The sequence below is a fragment of the Megalobrama amblycephala genome, linkage group LG12, assembly GCF_018812025.1.
Source record: "Megalobrama amblycephala isolate DHTTF-2021 linkage group LG12, ASM1881202v1, whole genome shotgun sequence".
Taxonomy (NCBI): Eukaryota; Metazoa; Chordata; class Actinopteri; order Cypriniformes; family Xenocyprididae; genus Megalobrama; species Megalobrama amblycephala.
The window spans coordinates 23,097,744-23,124,724 of record NC_063055.1 but is presented as its reverse complement, the minus strand read 5'-3'; the positions used below and the strand labels follow the sequence as shown (position 1 = coordinate 23,124,724).

At 37.0% G+C, this 26,981-nt stretch overlaps 1 protein-coding gene across 3 annotated transcripts in view; it reads left to right on the top strand.

Moving 5' to 3' along the window:
- The window catches only part of kcnd3 (potassium voltage-gated channel, Shal-related subfamily, member 3), a 124,461-nt gene that overhangs the window by 80,165 nt on the left and 17,315 nt on the right, over positions 1–26,981 (top strand). For all 3 annotated transcript variants that reach the window (XM_048210028.1, XM_048210029.1, XM_048210027.1), the window contains exon 3: positions 11,415–11,583. In XM_048210028.1, coding sequence (XP_048065985.1) covers positions 11,415–11,583 — 169 coding nt within the window. The remainder of the gene's footprint in view (positions 1–11,414; positions 11,584–26,981) is intronic.

Here is a 26,981-nt window from a genome sequence, read left to right as displayed (position 1 = left end):
AAAGGATTGAGGAGGATGGGACAGATGCAGAGCTTGAGATGTGAGTGGGATGAGAGTTTGGGTTTGGGAGTTTGCGTGTTGTGTAACAGCAGTCGGGCTGTAACGTACAGCGCGCTAACTGTGAGTCTGTGGCCCACAGCGCTAAAAGCTAATGACACGCTCTCCATGCTAACGACATCCCTCTTCTCATTACTATGCCAGTGGAGTCGCAGTGGCAATAAAAACAGTCGAATCAAGCGGTCGTCAAGCATGACAGAAACTGTATGTGACTGCTTGTGTTAAAGAGACTCTAACGCCATGTGACTTTCAGATTTTTCCCTTTATGACAGCTGCAACAGATCCTGGGAGGTTTTGTAAAGATTACAGACTCATGAGACTTTGAAACAGAGAGTTCGGCATCACATCACATCGCAAGGAACAAAACTATTGATTTGAAAAGGTTTGACTCATCCTGCACATGTATAAGTGTTTCTGCACTACTACTTCTCTCATTTGTTCCAAATATGTCCTTTTTGTGATGCTATCAACTTTGGTTTCAGTTCCAATTTATAATTAATGTGGATGCTGTTTTTGTTGTTGTTGTATTGTTTTTTTAGCCAATCGTCTGAGCTGTAATGTGACTAATCACCCTGGAGCTGCAATATATTTACTTCATGACAGTGCTGATGTACAGAGCCCCAGACATGACATGCAGGAAAATAATAGTAGGCTAAAGCGTGCGCACGATTTACTAATTTGTTCCCTCGATTTACTAAAACGTGCGCACGATTTACTATTTCGTTCCCTCAGAATAGAGGGAACCAAAAAATATCAAATCCAGTATCACTACTAGGCCAGTGTTCTATATTTTGTTCACTTGAGTACTTACAATAGCCCAAATTTTTCCAACTATTTGTAAATCGTGAGAAAATTGCAATTTTACCAAGGCTCCGGGACATGTGAGGAGTCGCCTGTCAATTGCATCATACCCGCGTTACCCTCGATTTCCGGTTTTATTTTGTAGAAACCATGGAAACACCAAAGACGCTTTAATATATTACATGTTTTAATAGACAAGGGAACAACTGTTTTGATATATTTATAGACGGAAAATAATTATTGTTATATAGCTCAACACGTTTAGTCTTATTGTTTAAATCAAATTCTCTTGATTTTTTGCGAGTACCATGCTTTACCATGCCTCAGAGAAAAACACCATTTTGTCAAGTAGCTAACATAGCATAATCAGATGCAGCTTTATTTTTACTAACAGTAATAAAGAATTTTCTCCATCATACAATACGTTTTAAAAATGAATTGCATGCCATTTATCAACACAAGCCATCCAGCATTTAATATGGTGTTCTAAAATCTTACTGCAGTCTCAAACAAGTGTCTCACAGCAGCCACTGAGCGAACGCACAGAGTAATGTTATGACATCATTTTCAACACTCTCAAATGTATTTAATATGATAAACAGAGCTGCGTTACCTCATACTCATGATCGGAAAAGCAATGAAGCAATGTCGGCAACTGTGGCATAATAAAAGTCCCGCTGCTCATGAGGCGTGTGTTGCGCAATCGCTCCAGCGGCCTCGTTCAGCTCCCACATCACTCGGTCCTGCTCTGCTTCATACTACAGTAATGTTAATAATCGCATCCATGAACATAATTTCTTCCCGAGTCCTATCCCTATTCTTTTGTCTGTTGAGGTGGAGACCACATGTCCCAAGATTCTGCTCTCAAACCTGGTGTCATCAAGCTACGTCTTTGTTTTGAATAGGCTTCTAGCGACCTCTAGCGGACAGAATTATTACATACTGCACCTTTAAATTGTAAAGATATTCCAAAATATTACTGTTTTGATCAAATAAATGCAGCCATGATAAGCATTAGAGACAAAAAAAAATGCTTACTGACTGAAGCTTTTAACGTTTTTAACCTCTACTAAAATATAATATTTACAATTTATTTATTGCCTGCAAATAATTATTCCATTAGTATACACAGTTAACATTGTGCCCCCAAAATGGTGTACTTATAACATCTACCAGCTTGAGTCTGGACCAAGCACCATTATTGTGCTTACACAGACACAATAAATGATAATGCGAGCAACTTCTCTGTGATCCAGAGAGTTAGGCTGAATCAGTCCCTTGATGTCAAGAAGAGCAGAGCTCCTCATTAGCTCTATAAATGAAAGACTTCAGTGAAATCTCTAAACAAACACCTAGCTCTAGCTTCAGTGTACTAGCGTGTGGATACCTTTGCTTTGACAGTCAAAACAACCAACACTCATTTGTTTCTCTCTTTTGTTTTCACTCTTCCATTTCAGTCAGATCCAAAGCCGATATGAAGCTGTGGAATAAATAGATAAGCAGACATGCAGATGTGGTATAAACCTCAGTAGGCTGACACATTTCAAGATCAGAGAGGAATGTAGAGAAAGCAGAAAAAAAGATTGTGTGTGCAGTGTTTTAAGAGTTTTTACTGTCTGATGCAAGTTATTTTATGTGTGTGAGCTGGCATTTTGCATACTGCGAATGATTTTAATTACAATCAATAAACGGTAGTGGATCTCATTGTTTAATGTGAGATTCAGCAGAATGAATAAAGGTCAAAGCCTTGATTACAAATACTATTAAATCTCTTACAGCAGGCCTAATCAGAAACCTCAAATACTTGAAGTGTCTGTGTGTATTAAGTGAGACATTAGATAAAACAACCTACTCGCACCAGCCGCAAGAGCCTGCACGTCTATTATTCACATCAAAGAGCATTTTCTTTGAGCATATGCACACATACACAAAAGTAAAAAATCCTTAACCAATTTTCTCATTTAGCTGAATTACAAATGCCTCTTTGAAATGCAGTTCTCTGTGATATTATTTCTGAGCAATGAAATTCAAAATTAACTACTTTAATATGACATTTATTTATGTTAGAAAATATGCTACTGAAACAAAAACTGAATTATGTTGTTTGTGTTAACATATCCAATCCCGGCATTTGAATATTTCATACAGACACCAATTACAGCTTTTGTCTTTTGGGGTAAACACACTGTTCAGGTGCGATTCTTCTCACGAACAGTGATTCGCTTCAGGTTGTTGAGGTTAGATGGTCCAAAATACACTTCCTAATAATTTGCAAAAGTACTAGACACAGACACACACATTTGTCTTCACAGATCAAAGCAGAATGAGAATAAAGAATTTACTCATGAATACACACAGCCATTTAGAAGTAAGCCGTAATCCTTAACACAGTCCACAGGGAGCTTTTGTTCGGCCTGTAGTTTGTGTAGTCAGAGCTGTTAAGCCCTCTATCCTGCTGGGTGTTTAGTTGTGTCTTTTTTTTGTGTGTATCATCTCTCTGTGTCCCAGATTGTATTGTGTGTACTTCTATACAGTGTATATTGCATTTGTAAAAGTGTAAATTAGTTTAGATTATATAACAGGCTGTGAGATATCTTGCTCAGAAATATTCCCACGTGGGCACGATCCAGTCCTCTTCGAATGACACTCTAATCGACTCTTGAAATGAGTTTCGGAAAGTGTTAAATACGCCTCCAAAAATAAGACAAATATTAGCTTTGACACAGATTCCTGAATAAGCCCTTTCTTTCTCCTAGTGTTGACAAAGAGTTATTTGAATCATCCCTCATCGACCTACAGCGATTAAACTCTTCAGCTGTCAGACTGCAGGGCTTTTCTGTGAATCAAAATTAACTATTTTATTTGATCGCACTGGTGCTCCCAACTTCAAAAAGTTAGGAACACTAGCAAACATTTAGGAGCACCCACCGAAATTAAGGAGCATGCACCACAACTAAAATTTATATATAATAAACAGATTTCTTTTTTCTTTTTTTTTTTAAATGCCTTTTTTTTTTTTTAGAGAAATTAAAAAAGTAGTGATGCACCAATCACGATTTGGGCCAATTCTGATACCGGTTACCTTTTTCCCCTTTGTTCAAGCAAATTTATTTGTTTACTTGCTCTACAACAGGCCAAACTGGTCTTTAACAACAAAAAAAATCTGTAGCCATTTGAAATTTGATCCAAACAAAGATGGTACATACATGTAGCTTGAGCGGTTGTTTTTTATTTAGATTTAATTATAGGATTTAACCCTTTAAAGGGGTTCACCCAAAAATGAAATTTCTGTCATTAAGTACTCACCCTCGTTACAAACCCGCAAGACCTTCGTTCATCTTCAGAACATAAATTAAGATATTTTTGGTCTTTAAAAAACCTCTCGGATTTCATCAAAAATATCTTAATTTGTGTTCCGAAGATGAACGAAGGTCTTGCAGGTTTGGAAAGACATGAGGGTGAGTACTTAAAGGATTAGTTCACTTTCAAATGATTTTTTTCTCACCCCCATGTCATCCAAGATGTCCATGTCCTTCTTTCTTCAGTCGAAAAGAAATTGGGTTTTATTTTTCAAAAAGCTTACGCTGTATGTCCATTTTTTCCTTAAGTAGAATAGGGAAGGCGTAGGAAGTACAGCGTAAGCTTTTTGAAGAATACAAAAGTGTGGTTTTGGCAGAACCACTTGGAAGGTGATCATTTGATTATATAAAGCATATACATTTAATTTTTTTTCGAAAATGACCGTTTCGCTAGATAAAGACCCTTATTCCTCGTCTGGTATCATTTAAAGCCCTTTGAAGCTGCACTGAAACTGTAATTTTGACCTTCAACAGTGGAGGCCATTGAAGTCCACTATAAGGAGAATAATCCTGGAATGTTTTCCTCAAAAACCTTAATTTCTTTTCGACTGAAGAAAGAAGGACATGGACATCTTGGATGACATGGGGGTTAGTAAATTATTAGGAAAATTATATTTGAAAGTGGACTAATCCTTTAATGACAGAAATTTCATTTTTAAGGTAAAGTAAAGCAAAAACAGAATGGTCTGTCTTTAGATTTGTTAAATTATGCTACATAAGACACCTGCACTAAACAAAAACATCAGACAGCAGAGTGAATGCAAATTCACTCTCTAACAGTAGGTGGCGCTTATGGAACATCAGTGGTTTCTTTGGGTACCGTTGTACACAAAATTAGCACTGCACTTATAAACACTACTTTATAAAGAGATAAGGAGAAAAGAAAATGTCATCGAAACATTTCTGAAGACAATCAGTTCCCTTCAGAGATATACATTCATATAAACCCCCTTGACTTCCGGAAAACAGGCGGATCTCAACATAACACCGACTGTTACGTAACAGTCGGGGTTTACGCCCCAATATTTGCATATGCCAGCCCATGTTCCCAACATTATGAAAGGCATTAGACAAGGGCAGCCAGTAATGTCTAAATCTGCACAGGTGAATCAACAGACTAGGTAAGCAAGCAAGGACAATAGCGAAAATGGCAGATGGAGCAATAATAACTGACATGATCCATGATAGCATGATATTTTTAGTGATATTTGTAAATTGTCTTTCTAAATATTTCGTTAGCATGTTGCAAATGTACTGTTAAATGAGGTTAAAGTTACCATCGTTTGTTACTGAATTCGCTATTTTCATTTTTAAACACTTGCAGTCTGTATAATTCATAAACACAACTTCATTCTTTATAAATCTCTCCAACAGTGTAGCATTAGCCGTTAGCCACGGAGCATAGCCTCAAACTCATAGAGAATCAAATATAAACATCAAAATAAATACTTTACTCACATAATTCGAAGCATGCATACAGCAGGCATGACGAACATCTTGTAAAGATCCATTTGAGGGTTATATTAGCTGTGTGAAGTTTGTAAATGTGCTGTAATATAATCGAGAGCTCGTGTGGCAGGGAGCACGCAAATTAAAGGGGCGGCACGCTGAAAAAATCAGTGCATAGTTAATGATGCCCCAAAATAGGCAGTTAAAAAAATTAATTAAAAAAAATCTATGGGGTATTTTGAGCTGAAACTTCACAGACACATTCAGGGGACACCTTAGACTTATATTACATCTTGTGAAAAAGCATTCTTGGGCACCTTTAAGAATGCAATTAGCAAATAATGTAATAATTTAGGCAATTAATTTACAATCACTGTTAGCAGTTTAACTGAAGGTAGAAGTAATGAATGTAAATGAATTACATATTAACAATAATTAGGATATGTAAAAATTTGGGAATGTGCATGTTGATCCAGATGAATGCATCTTCTAAAGTCCTTGCAGGAGTTGGCACCGTCTCTTCGAAGGTGTTGGTCAATTATATTCTTCTTCTTATAATTTCACGCATTGTGAACCGTGAGCTTGCTGTGCCTGGTACAGTATTTTCTCTGTTGGCACAACTGTGTTCTCCTCTTTGCGTCTGTCTTCGTTGTGTTCCCTCTCTGGTCTGTTAATGTCCTGTTTACAGACTTCATAATATTTTCACACAAATGACATTTTGGGAAATGATTGCAGTGCAGATTGTGTGCAAGTCCGATTGCCGATCGTGTTTGGAGCAAAAACTGGGCTGGTTCTGGTTTATGGCCGTAGACCGGTGCATGTCTAGAAAACAGGTTGCACCACAAAGGATAATTTGCACTCGCACAAATACTCCCAAATATATTTTGAGGCCGCTTAGACTAAATATCAGGAGCATATGTGACCAAAATGGAATTTGGAAAATCCAAATGCAGTTTTGAGCCTTGGAATGTGTATAGCATTTACTTCGCCTTTTCCCCCTTTTTGGGGTAGAGCCCATCAGCCAGGGCTCAACAGGCATCTCTGTCTTGGGCTTTCCTCTCGACCTTGTTCCAGGTGTAACCCATATTTTTGCAATCTGCCTCAAGATCTCAGCGGCAAGTGTTTCTTGGTCTTCCTCTTTTACTTTTTCCTTAAGTATACCAGGTCAGGGCTTGCCTGGTGATGTTTGATGGAGGCTTCCAGAGGGTGTGCTCTATCCAGCGCCTCTTTTGTGATCTTGGGCTGGGAGCTGTGATGTTTTGTGCCACAGGTTGCTGATTGCTGATGGTGTTTGGCCTGCGGATTGGAAGGATTTTTCTTAGACAGGTGTTGATGAAGGTCTGGACTTTGTTGATAATTTTCGCATTCATCCTCCAGGTGTCAGCTCCATACAAAAGGATTGACTTGACATTGGTACTGACAAGTTTGATTCTGGTTTCCAGTGTCAGGTCCTTGGAGTTCCAGATTTTCTTAAGCTGGATGAAAGCAGCTCTGGCTTTAGCACCCTTATTTAACCCTCTATGGTACGGTGTTGCCTCCAGGCAACATGGTCTATTTTAGTTTGTTTTTAATAAAATAAAGCACAAATTGATTGATCAAGCATATCTCAGGATAGAATAACTCAAATACTAATCAATAAAAGTGCAAAAAAGACCAAAACATGACCAACAGGGGTCCATTTTGTGTCCTGTTTCAGCACATGTGCACATATCACATGACTCCATATTTTCTCCATTGAAAAGTGTTTTTTCACTTGTTTGTAACCATTTAATCACCCACAAAAAATATGAGTCACCTTCACTGTCAAGTAAAGAAGTATTTTTAAGTAATTTACATTATATATCATCAAATGTTTTGGAATCGCATAAGGCCATACAGCCATAATAGGTTTGAATACAAATGTATCATATTTGTAAGGAAAAGAGTTAGAATTATCTAAATATGTTGCCATTTTCACATGATTTTGTAATGTACTTATAAGAATACTAATTCACATACTATATCTGCATATATTATGATCTGCACATTTTCTATAGCACTTCAGAAACGTATAAAACACAGGTAGCACTGGCGGTTGATGAGGATGAGTATGAGGAGTTAATGAGGGGTCATACTGTAATGAGGAAGATGAAATCATAGTGACAATCCGTCAGGGAGATACTGAGGGTGAGAGAGAAGATGGAGATGAGGATGAAGATTGATATGATAATTTAATATAATAACATAAAAATATGATGGTTTGGAAATACTTGCGTTCCACTATGGTACAATGTTGCCTGAGGGCAACAGCTGGATATAAAATGTTACTTTTTATTAAATATGAAACTTTTAGTACATTAAAAACTAGATAAATTTGTTTGTTTAAGTCTCTAGTTAAAGAAATGAATGTTTTCAATAAATATATTTCTTTTTTCTACATGAAAATGCCAAATGTTTACATTTTTCCATTGTGGTACAATGTTGCCTCGAGGCAACAAACTTATAAAAATTAAATAAATTAAAAAATTATGAAAATGTTTATTGATATTGTTAAAGTGTCCAATTTTAAGCAGGAAAAACAACACAAATAATTTTTTCCTATTTGATATCATATTGCGTACCATAGAGGGTTAAAGGGATAGTTCACCTAAAAATGAAAATTCTGTCATCATTTACTCACCTTCAAGTTGTTCCAAACCTATATGAATTTCTTTGTTCTGCTGAACAAAAAGGAAGATATTTTGAAGAATGTGGGAAACTGAATAGTTCTGGGGCACCATTGACTTCCATAGTATTTTTTTTTTCCTACTATGGAAGTCAATGGTGCCCCAAAGCGAGCGGCCTGGTTACAAACATTCTTCAAATTCTTCCTTTGTGTTTAGCAGAACAAAGAAATTTATACAGGTTTAGAACAACTTGAGGGTGAGTAAATGATGATATAATTTTCATTTTTGGGTGAACTATCCCTTTAAGGGAATGTTCCAGGTTCAATACAACTAAATTCAATTGGCAGCACTTGTGGCATAATGTTGATTATCACAAAAATTTATTTAGACTTGTCCCTCCTTTTCTTTAAAAAAGCAAAAATCTGGGTTCCAGTGAGGCAATTACAATGAAAGTGAATGGGGCCAATCTATAAATATTAAAATACTGTTTCAAAAGTAAATCCACAAGATGCAAGCAATATGGTTTGATTTTAATGTTCAAAAGAGTTACAGTGTAAATGTGCAACTTTGTTGCCATGACAACATTACTCTTAAAACCCTAAAATGACCATAAAAATGTCAAGAATGTCTTTACAGCTCAAAAAATACACCGATTTTAACATGAGAATTAATGTAATTTGTTTCATAAAATTATAAGCTTTACATTTCCTTAGGGATGTACCGATACCATTTTTTAAGGACCGCTACTTTTTTTCTGGTACTCGCCGATACCGATGCCTATACATTTATTAATTTCTCTCTCTCTCTCTCTCTCTCTCTCTCTCTCTTTTTTTGGTTATGTTGCAGTTTTCCAAGCACAACACAGTGAGACTAGCTTCTTTATTATTACTCTAATGAAAAAAGTAACAATTTTTATGTGCTTGTCACAAACTTAAAGAACAAAAATTTCACAGTGTCCAATAACCTTCAAAGGGCATAATTACCATATAATTGTTTTTATATAAAAAGAAATTTACAAACAATACAACAAATACTATAGATATACAAATCAAATAAACTTGTTTTTCAGATACAGTAGGTTTATTTACCATGTATACATTTATTTAACATCTTTTGTTGTTTTATTAACATTAATGACAAATATAGGCTACGGTCCCTTTAAGACCGAATCCATGGATACTGACACATATGCATGCAGTTCGCAATGTGTGGGTTGTCATCATTAATTTTGAAGTATTTCCACACCTCTGAGGCTGACATTGTTTCTGCTGCTGCCGTCGGTGTGTCTGTGCACAAAAAATTCTGTCAGTTACGTCACGTGAGGTATCGGTCTTTGGTATCGGGGGTATTTTTACGAGTAGGCCTACGAGTACAAGTACACAAGCTTGATATCGGGGCGATACCGATACTGGTATCGGTATCGGTGCATCCCTACTTTTCCTTCGGTTCCCTTCTATTAAGCACTTAACCTTAATTTTGTCTGTCAATTGAGCTTAACTTGTATTGAACCATGAATACTTTAACTGCTTTCATGACCCACAACAGCACTGCATTCTAATGCATTCTCATTTTGATTATTTGAGACACTTAAATTACAACTTCAGTGTCTCTTTACAAATCCTAGGCTGGCTGCATGTTTTCTGATTGTGTTTGATTGAATTGTGCCTCACTCACACAAAACTAATTTAATGAAAGAACAGGATTATCCACTGTTAATTAAATCCTCACTGGCAGTGACTTCATGAATTAGCTAAAAAGAAAAACTCTTGTAGCTATGAACATCTGCACATATGAATTTAATTTTCAATGCATACATGTCTATAAGATACGGTTATGCTTACATCATTTCCATTCCACCAGGTGCACCGGTCTTATTTTCTCGCTTGCTTTGTGGCTGTATTCCATCAGAATCCAATTACTTTAGTCTGCATCTTTTTAAACTAATGTCTTCCTTTTTCCTAAAACCACCTTGAACCATCCAATTTGTTTGAATAGTTATTTGGTCAGCAACCTTATCTTAAAAAAAAAAGTTTTTTCACTCCTCACTGCCTGAATTCAGATGGCAGGCCATCACGCAAACTGAGGAAGATCTACAGTGGTGCGTGTAATTGTATTTCCATTTTAAATGACTGTATCGAATTGTATTTGATGTCCTTGAAATAGCCAGGGCATTGGATCGAGGGATTTAAATGCTCTAATTTAAACATCTTAAATGACTTTCTCATTCTCTGCTGGCTTTGGCTCCTGTTTTGTACAGTTAATCTCTTTTTTAAAAAGATGATATTCACAACATGCTAATAATATTGGCCTCATTTTGAGGGACATTATCCATTTATACCATTTATTCTCATTTATACAAAGACTTTTGTATCCAAATAAATGGCACTGGGACAGACTTTATAAACAAATCAACTGACAAACAAATGGCTCTGCAAACAAACAGCTTTCTAAATAAAAGACTTTCCAAACAAACAGCTTTTGAAATGAAACACTTCCCAAAAACACAGCTCTCTAAATAAAAGACTTTCCAAACAAAGCTTACTAAATAATAAAAAAAAACTCTCAAAACAAACTTCTTCATGCATAAGTTACTCAAAACAAAACATTTTCTGAAAAAAAAGTAAATAAAAGACTTTCTAAGCTGTTTTCAAAATAAAAGACTTTCCAAACAAACAGCTTTGCAGACAAATGGCTCTTTATACAATTGGATGTAAAAGTCTCGTCCCACTCACGCCTCTGTACCCTCCTGCTTCAATAATCATTTATTGCATTTACAATCTGGCATCTCTAATGTCAGCATCACAATAATTTTCCTGCTTTGTCTACAGGGTACTATTAGGTGGCATGTGGAAGTGCCAATATGCAGTAAAAGCATACAAATATTTTTAGTAAGAGTTTGCGATTATTCATTATTTGGAACGTAATAATAAAAACCAGATGGAATATAATTATTACTAGGAGCTTGAGATGTGTAGGTGTAATATCATGTATCTGTCTGCTTTTTTTAATGCTGCTGGTCTGTTAAACAAGAAAGAACATGTGTAGAAGCAGGTTGTGCATATTTCAATGACGAATGTCTCTATTTCTTGCTCTTTCTCTACAGGTATGGAGACATGGTCCCAAAGACCATAGCAGGGAAGATCTTTGGCTCCATCTGTTCCCTCAGTGGGGTGCTGGTCATCGCTTTGCCTGTTCCCGTCATCGTTTCCAACTTCAGTCGCATTTACCATCAGAACCAGAGAGCTGACAAGCGTCGGGCTCAGAAAGTTCAGGTCTGTTGAGCTTAAAACTCCCCGAGGGGCATCGCCTCCTCTAACCAGAGCAGCTTTGGCGGAGAAGCAGGTCACTAGTGTTTACCTCTGAGTAATGCTCCTGTTAAATTACATCATTTTCTTTTCCATCTTATGCTTAAATAAGGAGAAGTGATTGTTTTTGTTGTCCCAAGGGCAGTTTTGAAGGCTATTAGTCAAGGGTGGAGAAAGGCCACAGGGTTTGTGAGTAAAATCAGGTGACAAGACATCTTTCCCCTGTGGTGGTACCATGGTACAATGATGGTATTAGATGGTAACACTATGGTACTCTGATAAACACCACTGCTCAAAAGTTTGAAATGTTCAAAAGATTTCTATTTCAAATAAATGCTGTTTATTTTGAACTATTCATCAAAGAACTTTGAAAAAAAAAATGTTTTCCATAAAAATATCAAGTAGTTGTTTTCAACATTTATTATAATAAGCAGAAGAAGAAGAAATGTTTTTGAGCACCAAATCAGCATATTAGAAAGATTTCTGAAGGATCATGTGACTGAAGACTGGAGTAATGGCTGCCCTAAATTCATCTTTGCATCACAGTATTAGGCCTAAATCGCATATACAGGTGCTGGTCATATAATTAGAATATCATCAAAAAGTTGATTTATTTCACTAATTCCATTCAAAAAGTGAAACTTTTATATATTTATTAATTACACACAGACTGATATATTTCAAATGTTTATTTCTTTTAATTTTGATGATTATAACTGACAACTAAGGAAAATTCCAAATTCAGTATCTCAGAAAATTAGAATATTGTGAAAAGGTTCAATATTGAAGACACCTGGTGCCACACTCTAATCAGCTAATTAACTCAAAACACCTGCAAAGGCCTTTAAATGGTCTCTTAGTCTAGTTCTGTAGGCTACACAATCATGGGGAAGACTGCTGACTTGTCCAAAAGACGACCATTGACACCTTGCACAAGGAGGGCAAGACACAAAAGGTAATTGCAAAAGAGGCTGGCTGTTCACAGAGCTCTGTGTCCAAGCACATTAATAGAGAGGCGAAGGGAAGGAAAAGATGTGGTAGAAAAAAAGTATACAAACAATAGGGATAACCGCACCCTGGAGAGGATTGTGAAAAAAAACCCATTCAAAAATGTGGGGGAGATTCACAAAGAGTGGACTGCAGCTGGAGTCAGTGCTTCAAGAACCACTACGCACAGACGTATGCAAGACATGGGTTTCAGCTGTCGCATTCCTTGTGTCAAGCCACTCTTGAACAACAGACAGCATCAGAAGCGTCTCGCCTGGGCTAAAGACAAAAAGGACTGGACTGCTGCTGAGTGGTCCAAAGTTATGTTCTCTGATAAAAGTAAATTTTGCATTTCCTTTGGAAATCAGGGTCCCAGAGTCTGGAGGAAGAGAGGAGAGGCACACAATCAACGTTTTTTGAAGTCCAGTGTAAAGTTTCCACAGTCAGTGATGGTTTGGGGTGCCATGTCATCTGCTGGTGTTGGTCCACTGTGTTTTCTGAGGTCCAAGGTCAACACAGCCGTATACCAGGAAGTTTTAGAGCACTTCATGCTTCCTGCTGCTGACCAACTTTATGGAGATGCAGATTTCATTTTCCAACAGGACTTGGCACCTGCACACAATGCCAAAGCTACCAGTACCTGGTTTAAGGACCATGGTATCCCTGTTCTTAATTGGCCAGCAAACTCGCCTGACCTTAACCCTATAGAAAATCTATGGGGTATTGTGAAGAGGAAGATGCGATATGCCAGACCCAACAATGCAGAAGAGCTGAAGGCCACTATCAGAGCAACCTGGGCTCTCATAACACCTGAGCAGTGCCACAGACTGATCGACTCCGTGCCACGCTGCATTGCTGCAGTAATTCAGGCAAAAGGAGCCCCAACTAAGTATTGAGTGCTGTACATGCTCATGCTTTTCATGTTCATACTTTTCAGTTGGCCAAGATTTCTAAAAATCCTTTCTTTGTATTGGTCTTAAGTAATATTCTAATTTTCTGAGATACTGAATTTGGGATTTTCCTTAGTTGTCAGTTATAATCATCAAAATTAAAAGAAATAAACATTTGAAATATATCAGTCTGTGTGTAATGAATGAATATAATATACAAGTTTCACTTTTTGAATGGAATTAGTGAAATAAATCAACTTTTTGATGATATTCTAATTATATGACCAGCACCTGTATTAAAATAGAAAACAGTTATTTAAAAAAAAAAAAAAAGTAATGACAAATTTATAATATAACTGTTTTAACTGAATTTTGCAATCAAATAAACATTGTTGGTGAGCATAAAAAAAACAAAAAAACAAACCAACCCCAAACTTTTGAACGGTAGTGTATATAGCATGGTACTGAATGATTACCACATACATTTACAACGGTAGCTCAAAGAATATCATGGTATATGTATTTTTTGGTCATTTTTTGTTACTGTCAGGGCATTGATGTTCCTGTCCCAGCTTCACAATAAAAGACATAATCCTTCACAGTAAATCCCAAATCTACTTTTATATTTGAAGCTTTGATATTCTCCTACAACCCGCCTCAGCTGCTCAGACTGTCTTCTCTTGCAATCGCCTGTTGTCTTACCATTGGTATTTTATGGTTCTTTATGTCTTTTCTCAGTTGATATCCACTCAGCCATATTGCTGTTCTTTTTCCTTGTCTGATGAATAAGGTTATTAAACTTGTTTGTTTCCGGGTGCATGAAGGATAATAGTACTACTTCACCATCCTTTTTCGTCCTCGTACGAAATAACACCTCTAACAAACAGCCTTAATGTTAAATTAAGCCTTTCTCTTCTCCCTAGGGGAATGAAGGGATGACCTGTCACTCGTTTAATGGCAGCATGGCGTCAAAAGATTGAGTCTAGACTAGAATGAGATCCCAGCAGGGTTACATGCCCTGCGTCTATCCATCTATCACTCCATCCCTCCCCATCCTCCTCCGAAACGTCTCTATATCTCTCTCTGAAGGTTATTTAGTTTAGGCATAATTATCTGTTAAATCACCACAGGCCTCTCAGCTTGCTTTTGCTATGCTAATAATTGCGAATGTTACTGGAGATTAGCTTGATCGCAGAAAAACAACACCAAGGCCACTCCTATGACATCCTGTGTGTGGCGAGAGACGTCACCTCCTGCACTCAGTGTTATGTTATGCTCGCAGTCATGGATTTAATGTATGCTAATGAGGAATTAATGTAAGCTTGGGTTTTGGGTGGGCTTACGGGGCCACATTGTCTCCGCAGGCAAGATTTCCACTGGCTTTAGCATTTTACTTAGTGTTAAATTAAAGTTTATCCAGAATGGCAGATTATTCCCCTGAATTCTTTGCGTTCACACTGCAGCAGTGCCCAGTCTCCACATTATCTCAGGTCGGATCAGCCTAAAAAGATACTAATGTGAATTTTCCGTCGCCAACCATTTTCTGTTCTTTCTCAGCACAGCCGCAGGGGATGCGAGTTCAGTTTCAAGTCCAAACTAAAGCTGCCAGATGCGACCGAACCTCACAGGACCATCTTAAAAAAATGTGTTCTGAGTGTGTGGGTGTGTGTTTAAACGCATCCTACAGTTAACTAATAACAGAGTGGCATAAGTGCACAAACCTGCCTCAAGCCCCGAGTTAACCTCTACCATAGGAACAGCTGTGCTTACTGTCCAAAGGACATGAGAGAAAAAGAGTAAGACATAGTGAGGGAAAGAGAGCCAGGAGGGATGTTCATCCTAATGACAGTCCTTCCACAAATAGCTTGCCCAGACGAGACCTGTGGGGAGGGGTTTGTTTATCCCAGCAGTCACTTTTGGGAGGTGACCTTCCCCTGTCTCACCTGTTGTCCAGTAGCCAAAATACAGCACTGGTACTGCACCAAAACTGTGTTATACGTATTAATAGACTAGACATTATTACTGAAAAAAGCTTTCAAGTTTAATATTACAGCTCTAATATTAGTGTATGCATTATAGACTGATGTCAAATCCTTATGTGATGAACTGATAAAACTGAATTAGTGCTCAATTAAACAAGTACAGTTAAACAAAATGGCTGTGTGGGTGTTAGAAGTGCATTTATGTGGGTGTGTTTACTATTACCAACTACTAATTGTTGTTATGGCAGCATTATGAGGTCTTTATAAATATTTACTTATAATATCATAATCATATTCATAATAATAACAACATCAACATTTACATTTTTGAGTCACAGTGTGGGCCAGATTTAAAGCTATGAGCTACATGAGTACTGTAAAGCAAGTTCATGTTGTTCCAAACTGGTTCTGAGATTTTATACCAGATTAAAGGGGTACTTAACTGACGACAGCAGTTCCTATATCAATATAGCCTACTAACAAATAGAATAACATTCTTGTGCTCTTGTCATCTCTCATGTATACAGGCACAGGTGCTCTACAAACAAAATGATACATGCAAGTAAAAAAATCTCTGCATCTGAGGCTATAAATATTGAGTATAAATTGAGGAAAATCAGCAACAGCGCATATTATATTTTTTCTACATGTTGTTTTAGATCATGCATGCTTGCTTTGGTGAAGGACCCAAGTAGTCGACATATTCCTCAATCTTGCCACACAGGTTCTTTATTCTGACACACAGTGCATGTTTCCTTCATTTTCAGTTGAACTAATCTTTGAACCGTATTTAATTTCCTTTATTTCCTTTATTTTTTTTTATTTTTTTTTTTTATTTTTTATTTTTTTTTAGGTAAAATAGTTTTTTAAAAAAATCAAAGTGTTAACTCATACTGCCTTGTTTGAGTTAACACTTTGAATTTTATTTTTAAAAAACACATAGCACCACCTACCAGTATAACCGTTCTGGACATTAATACCGTACCGTGAAAGTTATGATATCGTAAGTCTATTCCAAACCTGTTATGTCATTCTTGAGTGGATCAAAAAGGAAACTGTCCTGGTCACTCTTTTTCATCCAGTTACACTGAATAGGAACTGAAGCTTTCATGTTTCCAAAAGGACCAAAAAAAAAGCACCAATAAATGACGTACACAAAGGCTAGGCTACATTATCTGGCAACATAAAACATAGCTAACATAAGTGTTACGAGGAAGGATCGGAGAATATATTTAATCCACAAATAAGATACACTGTAAAAATAATTTTTTTTTCTTTTGTCAAATCAACTTAATTAATGTGGTTCAAATAACATAATATTTTGAGTTTCTGATGATTAAATCAATTGCATTCATTGTATTAACTCAAATTTTTAATTTCAATGAACTCAAAATTTTAAGGCAATCAGGTAACTTACTTTTTTAAGTTAAACCAAAAATCTACACCTGCTGTGGTGTTTCTTAGGCTATTTGTCTCTGATTTTGGTCTGTGTCATATCCTGTTGAAAAAGTCCCCGTTCGCCACTGGCATGCAGGGCTGCAGACTGTTACTTTTTACTTTCATGTCCAGTCGGATTAGAAAATAACTTTATTTTTTGGGGTTTGTCTCGAGTCGAGTTTAGGGTAAGAAGTAATTTGGGTTAATTCAGCTCAGACCCAGAGAAGACCTCTAGTCTGTACTACCCTGATGAGATTTGTTTATCTCAAGGGCTTTGGCTCACTTTTAGAGCACTACAGGGATTTCTAGAAGACTCTGCATTAAGAACATGACATGACAGCTGGGTTTGATGCAGAACCATCGAAGTGAACGTCAGCTTAATGAAACTTTGATCAAAGTGTGGAAAGCTTCAGATTTTGTACGTTAATTTCATCTTCCAGTGGCTCATTGTGTCTCACCTCACGAACATGCTGCAGTTTTTTTTTTTTTTTTTTTTTAGTGACTACAGAAAGCTGCATACACCTTATTAATAACTAATGCAAATATGCATAGCCAGAGGGCTAAAGAGAACAGACCATTTCCTAGACATCACACAATTCATTCGTAACTGATCACTCCATCTCATTATGCTCAGACTCTCATAATTGATCCAGAGGTCTGAGTTTTGTTCAAAGTTAGTTCAAGAATCAGAGTTTTGATCAAAGTTGGTCCAGTAATTGGGCTGGTTCATTAGTTCTGAGAACAGAACTTGGCTGTGCTACTTCAGTGAATGTTAATGACTTATTAATTCAGCACTTGCTTCACACACACAAACACACACACACATAATGCAATTATGAACATGATCTGTGATTCGTTTTGGCATCTTTACTTAGTGGTGCACGCTAAGGCAAGGTTTTGTACAAAGACAAGTATTTCCACTCTAAATATTAAGCTTTAATTGACATGTAACTCGTCCGTTTATGCTACAGAAAAATCATGCAGCTTTTTAAGGAGAAGTGCTCTTACTTCTGATAGACAAATCCCATAGACTTTTATTTAAAAAAAAAAAAAAAAATCCCAATGCATATTTGGAGCTAACAACCTAGCAACAGCTTAAAGTACACATGAAATCAAAATTGACCTTATTTATTTTGTTAGCTCAAATTGCTAGTTTTGTGGTGAACAATTCATCCGTGCAAGTCAATTCACACAAAAAAATTGTTTGGCTTCGTAATATTTAATCAAAATCTGAAAAGAGAGACGGAGAGGAGGAGCGCTAAAGTAAAACTCTGCCCTCTATTCAATATTCCGTTTCACTTGGAAATACGTCACAGCACTGGAGAAAAGTCGTTTGCAACTTCCGGTTCACTCGGACTTTAACAAAAGTCTACAAAATAACCCCTTAGCAACCACATAACAACCCTCTCACAACACTCTAGCATTGTAATTTTTTCTTTCTTTTCAAAATTGTATTCACAGCACTGACATACAACTTGTATCTGCTCTTTGTTGTGGACTGAACAACAGCAAACACTGAAAGTAGAGAGATTTTGTTGAATTGACATATATAATCCACTTAAGCTTCCTGAGCTTCCATTTCTATGAATGTTCTAGTTTCACAGCTGTAGAAACTACAGTAAAGCAAAAGGATATAGGTATGTACGTCACTGAACTGACTCACAGATTAACAGATCTGTTCAGGCCGTGCAGCTCTTTATATTATAGATCCAGGTATCATTCTCTACGTCACACACACAACGTAGGCTCATTTTAAAATTAAACTAAACAGATGTAGCATGTTTTCACAGGCACTGTGAAATTACATTTTACAGCTCATGAGTTGTCCTTGTTTATAAAAAGCAGTGGTTCTCAACCGCAGGCCTAGTACGCCTTAGCGAACTTCCAATGGGGCCTTAAGATTACTTAAAATCATTAAAAATAGCAAATATTAAAATGAATCATTTTTAAAATTCATAAAAATCAAGATTTTTTTAATTTTCTAAGAAATAGGGTTCCTACAGCATTCTGCATATATGAGGCCTAATTTTAAAAGTGTGATTTCAAGACCTGGAAAAATCATGAAAATTAATACAAATCATGAAAATTAGAAATTAAGAATAATCCTTATCTAGAACAGTCATGTTCATACTTGCCTAGAAATGTCAAGGTCACTGGTTAAAAAGAACATCTGGAAACCTGAAATTGAATTTACAGAAGTTAGTTGTGTTGGGCCATCAGATATTGGGTCTCAGAGTCAAGAAAGTTTGAGAACCATTGCCGCACAGAGACCTTGCACACTGAGTCCGAGGCGTATTAATGAATCCGTTGCGAAAAAATTCGCAAAACAATACAAAATGGAGTTTTCAAGCAGTAAGCACGATTTAGTTGTACTCCCTTTTCGTAAAAAGAGTAAAAGAAAGAGGAAATATTGGGTCCAACCAATCCCGAGATTCCGTAGAGAGGAAGGAGAGTTCCACCTCATCAATGAGTTGCATGATTATCCCGAGTGATTCAGAGTGTACTTCAGGATGTCAGTGGCTCAGTTTGATGCTTTGCTAGTGATACTGGCACAATCTGTCTTTATATTCTGTCTCTTTGTAATCCACACTTTGTCATACAGTGCTACTGCTTTGTGCTGTAGACGACGTGGATCAACTTGTCAGATGGCATTCGGGATTTTGGCATTCGCTTGTACGGTGGCTCTGAATTGTCAAAACGTCTCTCAAAATGTGTACCACCGATGCGAAAAATGCTTGAAATCGAACCTGATCCGAATTTTTTTTATGGCAGTCGAAAGTTTCAGAGGCAGTGTGTAATCGTGATTGACACAACATGAGGTCATATATATTTTTTAAAGTGCAAAAATTTTGGACGTGAATTTCGAACTCAGTGTGCAAAGACCTAAAGGGTACATACTGTATTAAGGCAGGCGAGTTCGGACACTGGGAGGTCGTGAGGTTATGAGTCAGTTGATAATCAACCTGATAATCGTTTCAAAGCAGCTGGTACACGGCACGACTGTACTGCATGGCAGCAATCGCATGAGCTTTTGCACTAAACATGCAGACTGGAGCTTTCAATATTGTTGCTATAGCTTTGGATAGAAAAAAGAAAGAAAACAAAAAGAAAAGTGTGCAAATGATTTGGTAAAAAGAAGAGAAAAAAAGAAGGACGACACACTTCCACTGTAGAAAAGTGAAGCCAATGTCCAAATATGATGTGCTGACATCTTGCGCTGATTATGTAGACTCTGAGTCTAAGTGTAATTTGATTGTTTAGTTTGTCTCACGTCCCATTAGATTACATGGAAAGGGTGGGGTTTATGACCTATACTGCATCCAGCCACCTGGGGGGCGATCAAAGCATTTTGGCTTCACCTGTGCGGCACACTTGGTTTCAACAAAAACAATTAAGGTGCATCCAAAATTACATACTATCAAAAGGTTGAATGTAAATGTAGTACCTACTTAGACCTTCGTGAAAAAGTATGTTCTATATAGTATGAGTGTGTAGTATGAATGTAATCCGGACGTACTACATCTGCCATGTTGTCATTATCATGTGACCTACCAGCGTCAGTTGCGTCGCTTCACCTCCATTCACAAATCCTCTCCCATGGCCTCATGGGATAGTAAAGTGTCCATCAAATGCGCACTTCAGAATCTCACCGGAAGTAGTAGGTTATCCGGGTATTTTTTGCATACTGTGAACTCAGACATACTACTCTGCTGGCGTACTGTTTTTCGCATACTATATAGTAGGAAAGTATTCGATTTCGGACGCAGCGCTAGAGTGTGTGTGCATGTGTCAGTGTATTCGCACACTGTAGGGTTGCGAATATTCATAATATTCATAGATCTATCCTATGTGACATGGTTGTGTATGATTTTGGTGGACAGCCTATGCACTGGTCAAAATTGGGCCGACTCCTCAACATTTAAAAATTAGCTAGAGGTCATCAAACATCAAAAATCGTACTGTGTACTACCTAAAGGGGTAGATAAGATATAGTACAAATGTATACTATTTAGGTTGTAAAGGTAAATGTTTTGGCCAGTTTCTCTGACTTTTATTGTAAGTATTTGTTAACTACTTTTTCTATACTGAATAGAATTGTCCAAACTTTATTAAAATAAAATCTAGGTTCTTATACAGTTATTTTATTGTATTCCCTGTAAAAAATAAAACAAATAAAATCAGTTTAATTTTCAATGTTTTGATCTTGAGGATGCATGCTGTGCAAAATAAAATGTAAGTGCTTGATTAAATGCTTGGCCCAGTGGTGGGCCTTGAATTTAAGCGACAAGACAGTTCAACAAATGCGACCTTTTCACTCACTGCTAAAAATTCTCTGCATTTCTGCTCGTCGTTTCAGAGAATGAAGACAGTGCCTTAGCACACTGCGCACCGGTCTTTGGTGGTTTGCGCTAGAGCGAATGCTTCAAGCATAAACAACTCTTGCATGTCACAATCTAGACAGCATCCCTAGTAACAATTTCATTTACATGGGGAATTAAATACTTTGACTGATCGAATGAAAACGTGACCCAGAAACATGCAATACTTCTATTATATCCAATATAGCTGCAGTGTTAATATAACTGTGATCACTACAAATATTGGTAGGGATTGTTCAATAGTGACATTGGTTGGTACTTTGAACGTGTTTCAAAGAAAATCTTAGCTGATTCTGCTACAGGGTAGAGATTGAAGGTATACTGCCCAGGGTTGCCTTCTTTGTGAATAAGAAGTGCACTTAAAGGGTTAGTTCAATCAAAAATGAAAATTCTGTCTTTAATTACTCACCCTCATGTCGTTCCACACCCGTAAGATCTTCGGAACACAAATTAAGATTTTTTTGATGAAATCCAAGAGCTCTCTGACTTCTCCATAGACAGCAATTTAATTATCACTGCCAAGGCCCAAAAAGGTACTAAAGATATTGTTAAAATAGTCCATGTGAATACTGAGTCAGCGTTCGGATGTAAAACACGGAAGCGTCCTTGCTACATCAGCTGCATAGGAGAATGACAGGGAAGTGAAGAGACTTAAATAAAGTTGGGGTTTTTTTTGTTGTTTGTTTGTTTGTTTTTTGCACAAAAAGTATTCTTGTCGCTTCATAAAATAAAGGTTGAACCACTGTAGTCACGTCGACTGTTTTAACGATGTCTTTAGTATGTTTCTGGGCTTTGACAGTGGTAATTAAATTGCTATGGAGGAGTCAGACAGCTCTCAAATTTCATCAAAAATATCTTAATTTGTGTTCTGAAGATGAACAAAGGTACGACATGAGGGTGAGTAATTAATGACAATTTTAATTTTTGGGTGAACTAACCCTTTAATTGTATTAAATTTACACTTGTAGTGTACTTCAAATCCTATAAAAATATATTTAAAAAAACAGTAGTTTGCAGATAAAATAATAATAATGAAATGAAAGGTCAATGTTTTAGTTTAAATGATTGCCAGCACATTTGGCAGTACTTATGTGCACTCAAAATAATTAAGCCTTTAAAAAAAAACTCAAAAGTTCAAAAAAGAACTCTTAAGTTCAGCTAATTGCATTTAATATAAATCTAAACTATAATACATTTTCATTAAATTGCAGTGAATTAACATGGAATTAAGTGTCTAAAAACATTACATTCAGTTTGCACTTGAATATATTCTTTTAAAGTATAATATTTCCATAATACTTACTTTAAAAAAACTTTAAAAAAAATAATGTGTACTTATTTTTCACAAGGGAAGGCCACAATCTACCCAGACTGACCGGAATAACAATTGCTTGGAAATAAAACATTTTATGCATTTTATTGCACATTATCATATTTCTGCTGAATACATAGTGTGAAAAATGTATAATTATTTCAAATAGGAACACTCTGATATGTGAATTGAAATGGGTCACGGACCACAAATTTGCCTCATAAAGGACTTCGCATCATAATATTCAGGACAAAATGAGAGATCGGCAAATAACAGAGGTCTTCTGGCCTCGCCAGTCACCACTGCCATAAAGTGTGTCACAGTGGGCTTTATAAAACTGTATGTGTATAACTGAAATGTAATCTGTGAATTTGCTGCTTTGTTCAGTGTATCTGATTTCAGCACAGTGTGGTTAGAGTCGGCCGAGTCTTGAACAACTGTTCTCAGCAGCGCTATTCTGTGTCACATTGATAAAGAACCTCGTCATTACTGCGGCCTTTCCCCATCTCATGTTCTGCAGGGGCAGATCCCCAGGAAAAATGTTTCTCATTTTTTTTCCACGATAGCTGAAAATTGTTGCAGCATTTGTTGGAAACACAAACGGTCTCAGAGGCCCAAACTGATTCCATTATGTGATGGCAATCTCCTGTGAAAAGAGCAGAGTTAGCACTCCACTCACCCACAGGGACTTGTGTGTGTGTTTGTGTGTGAGGGTTTTAATGATGGTGTATGTTCTTTCAATCTGTGTTCAAGTGTGTGTGAGAAATTAATGAACATCAGAATACCGGTTTGATCTCGGCGAGGTCTCTGATGCAATTGAGACACAATTTGTTCCTCTTCAATAATTTAAAAACAAACACACACATACAAACACTCATTTAGGGGTGTCACAATGAACCGGTATTGACAATAATTGTGATATATAAAAAATGAAATATCATTATCGTGTTTATAAGGGGTATCGCAATATACTATTGCCAATAAGCGTAATATTTAAAATGAAAATAAGTGATGTGCGCAACGACTAATTTCATAAATGTTTAAACTGACATTTTGCAACCAGCTAATCGACTAGTCTGAACTTGTTTACTTCAAATATCTTTAGAGATCAGTATTTTTTTCTATTTTTACAGAAAATAGGGCGATGTGAGCATTATGGAACGCTAAACTCTCACATGTAATTTACATGCTCCAGAGGGCACCCTCGAGTAGAAAGTCCACAAGTGAGTTTCATAGGAGTAATAAAACGTATGACGTTCCAGGAAATACCTAATATGGACAAAGACTTCCAGAGATCGCTGTTGTGGAATACAATGACACCTGACAGAGGCCACACAAAAGCCTTTGTGTATGAGGGTGTTTTCACACCAGAGCGTTTGTTTTGGAACCTGTTGTGTTTTCTCCCTTAGCTCGGTTCGTTTAGGCATATGTGAACATGGCAATCGCGCTCGGACCCACACCAAAACAATCGCTCCAGGATCGCCTGAACGAGGTGGTCTCGGCCCGATTGCAAACGAATTCTATGGCGGTTTGCTTGCGGTGTGAAAGCAATCCGAACCAACGAACCAAACTATATCATATTTCATAATGGGAAATGTCTTATATAAAATGCAGCAGTGTTCGATTCTGTGAGTGAGCACATTTAGTTACTGCAGTTAAAAACCAAAGACCACCTTTTCATCAGAATGCTGTCCCAATGAAGCATTGATTTCACCTCTAGGTGCATTATAACATTCATATATAGTGTTTGTCTCAACACAGTTAGCCTACAAAACAGCGCTGGGAGATACAGAGAGAGCGTGCTTGAATTAATACGAATGTAGTAGCCTACAGTGGGTACGGAAAGTATTCAAACCCCCTTAAATTTTTCACTCTTTGTTATATTGCAGCCATTTGCTAAAATCATTTAAGTTCATATTTTTTCCTCATTAATGTATACACAGCACCCCATATTGACAGAAAAACACAGAATTGTTGACATTTTTGCAGATTTATTAAAAAAGAAAAACTGAAATATCACATGGTCCTAAGTATTCAGACCCTTTGCTGTGACACTCATATATTTAACTCAGGTGCTGTCCATTTCTTCTGATCATCCTTGAGATGGTTCTGCACCTTCATTTGAGTCCAGCTGTGTTTGATTTTACTGATTGGACTTGATTAGGAAAGCCACACACCTGTCTATATAAGACCTTACAGCTTACAGTGCATGTCAGAGCAAATGAGAATCATGAGGTCAAAGGAACTGCCTGAAGAGCTCAGAGACAGAATTGTGGCAAGGCAAAGATCTGGCCAAGGTTACAAAAAAATTTCTGCTGCACTTAAGGTTCCTAAGAGCACAGTGGTCTCCATAATCCTTAACTGGAAGACGTTTGGGACGACCAGAACCCTTCCTAGAGCTGGCCGTCCGGCCAAACTGAGCTATCGGGGGAGAAGAGCCTTGGTGAGAGAGGTAAAGAAGAACCCAAAGATCACTGTGACTGAGCTCCAGAGATGCAGTCGGGAGATGAGAGAAAGTTGTAGAAAGTCAACCATCACTGCAGCCCTCCACCAGTCGGGGCTTAGAGTGGCCCGACGGAAGCCTCTCCTCAGTGCAAGACACATGAAAGCCTGCATGGAGTTTGCTAAAAAACACCTGAAGGACTCCAAGATGCTGAGAAATAAGATTCTCTGGTCTGATGAGACCAAGATAGAACTTTTTGGCCTTAATTCTAAGCGGTATGTGTGGAGAAAACCAGGCACTGCTCATCACCTGTCCAATACAGTCCCAACAGTGAAGCATGGTGGTGGCAGCACACCATGGTACAGGGATATCCTGGATGAAAACCTTCTCCAGAGTGCTCAGGACCTCAGACTGGGCTGAAGGTTTACCTTCCAACAAGACAATGACCCTAAGCACACAGCTAAAATAACGAAGGAGTGGCTTCACAACAACTCCGTGACTGTTCTTGAATGGCCCAGCCAGAGCCCTGACTTAAACCCAATTGAGCATTTCTGGAGAGACCTAAAAATGGCTGTCCACCAACGTTTACAGAATTTACAAGTTTACACAACACATCCAACCTGACAGAACTGGAGAGGATCTTCAAGGAGGAATGGCAGAGGATCCCCAAATCCAGGTGTGAAAAACTTGTTGCATCTTTCCCAAAAAGACTCATGGCTGTATTAGATCAAAAGGTTGCTTCTACTAAATACTGAGCAAAGGGTCTGAATACTTAGGACCATGTGATATTTCAATGTCAAAAAATGTCAACAATTCTGTGTTTTTCTGTCACTATGTGGTGCTGTGTGTACATTAATGAATACTTTCCGTACCCACTGTATAATTTAACAGTGGGAATGACGCTACATTCATATAGTATTTGCGTGTGTCTTAACAGTTAAAAAAAAAAGCCACAATATGAAGTTCAACACTCATGAAGCAAACTTGTCAATCATTTTGATGGATGATGCAGAGGAAACTCTGACCAATAAGAGGACAGCTGTACACGCATGTGACATGCATAAACACATATTGGTACGCTTTGAAATACTGCCTTGTGAAAGCAAACCGAACCAAGAAGAAAAGGCAACATTGTAACAAATTAAGTCCGGAACAATGCAATCGATCTACAGGTGTGAAAACACCCTGAGAGAATGACAACACAGCTAAATCAGATCAGAACACAAATGCTCAAGCTTCAGGGAAAAAGAAAATCATTTTTGTCATGTTCTCCAATAAAATTATCCAGACATCCTTAAACAAGAATTATTTTAATTATTTTTAATATAATCTTTCAGTAACACTTTACAATAAGGTTCATTAGTTAACATTTGTTAACTACATTAGTTAACATGAACTAATAATGAACTGCACTTCTACAGCATTTATTAATCTTTGTTAATGTTAATTTCAACATGTACTAATACATTATTAAAATCTTGTTAACATTAATTAATGCACTGTGAACTAACATGAACAAACAATGAACAACTGTATTTTCATTAACTAATGTTAACGAAGAATAGTAAATACAGTAACAAATGTATTGCTCGTGGTTAGTTCATGTTAGTTAATACATTAACTAATGTTTAACTAATGAACCTTATTGTAAAGTGTTACCAGTCGTTCTAGCTTTAAGCATAAACCTTGCTATTTTTTTAGATTCAAAGCAATATAAAAAATGGAAAAAGGAAGATTAAGGATTTATTAATTAAATTAATGGCACACACATCTTATATATCTATCTATATATCTATCTATATATATATATATATATATATATATATATATATCTTGCATTATTAAGAAAACTTTATTCATTTATTTGTATTTTCTTTTAAGAATGTTATATATTTTTAAAATTACTCTTGCCTGGTGAAAGAAAAAAAAAAATTA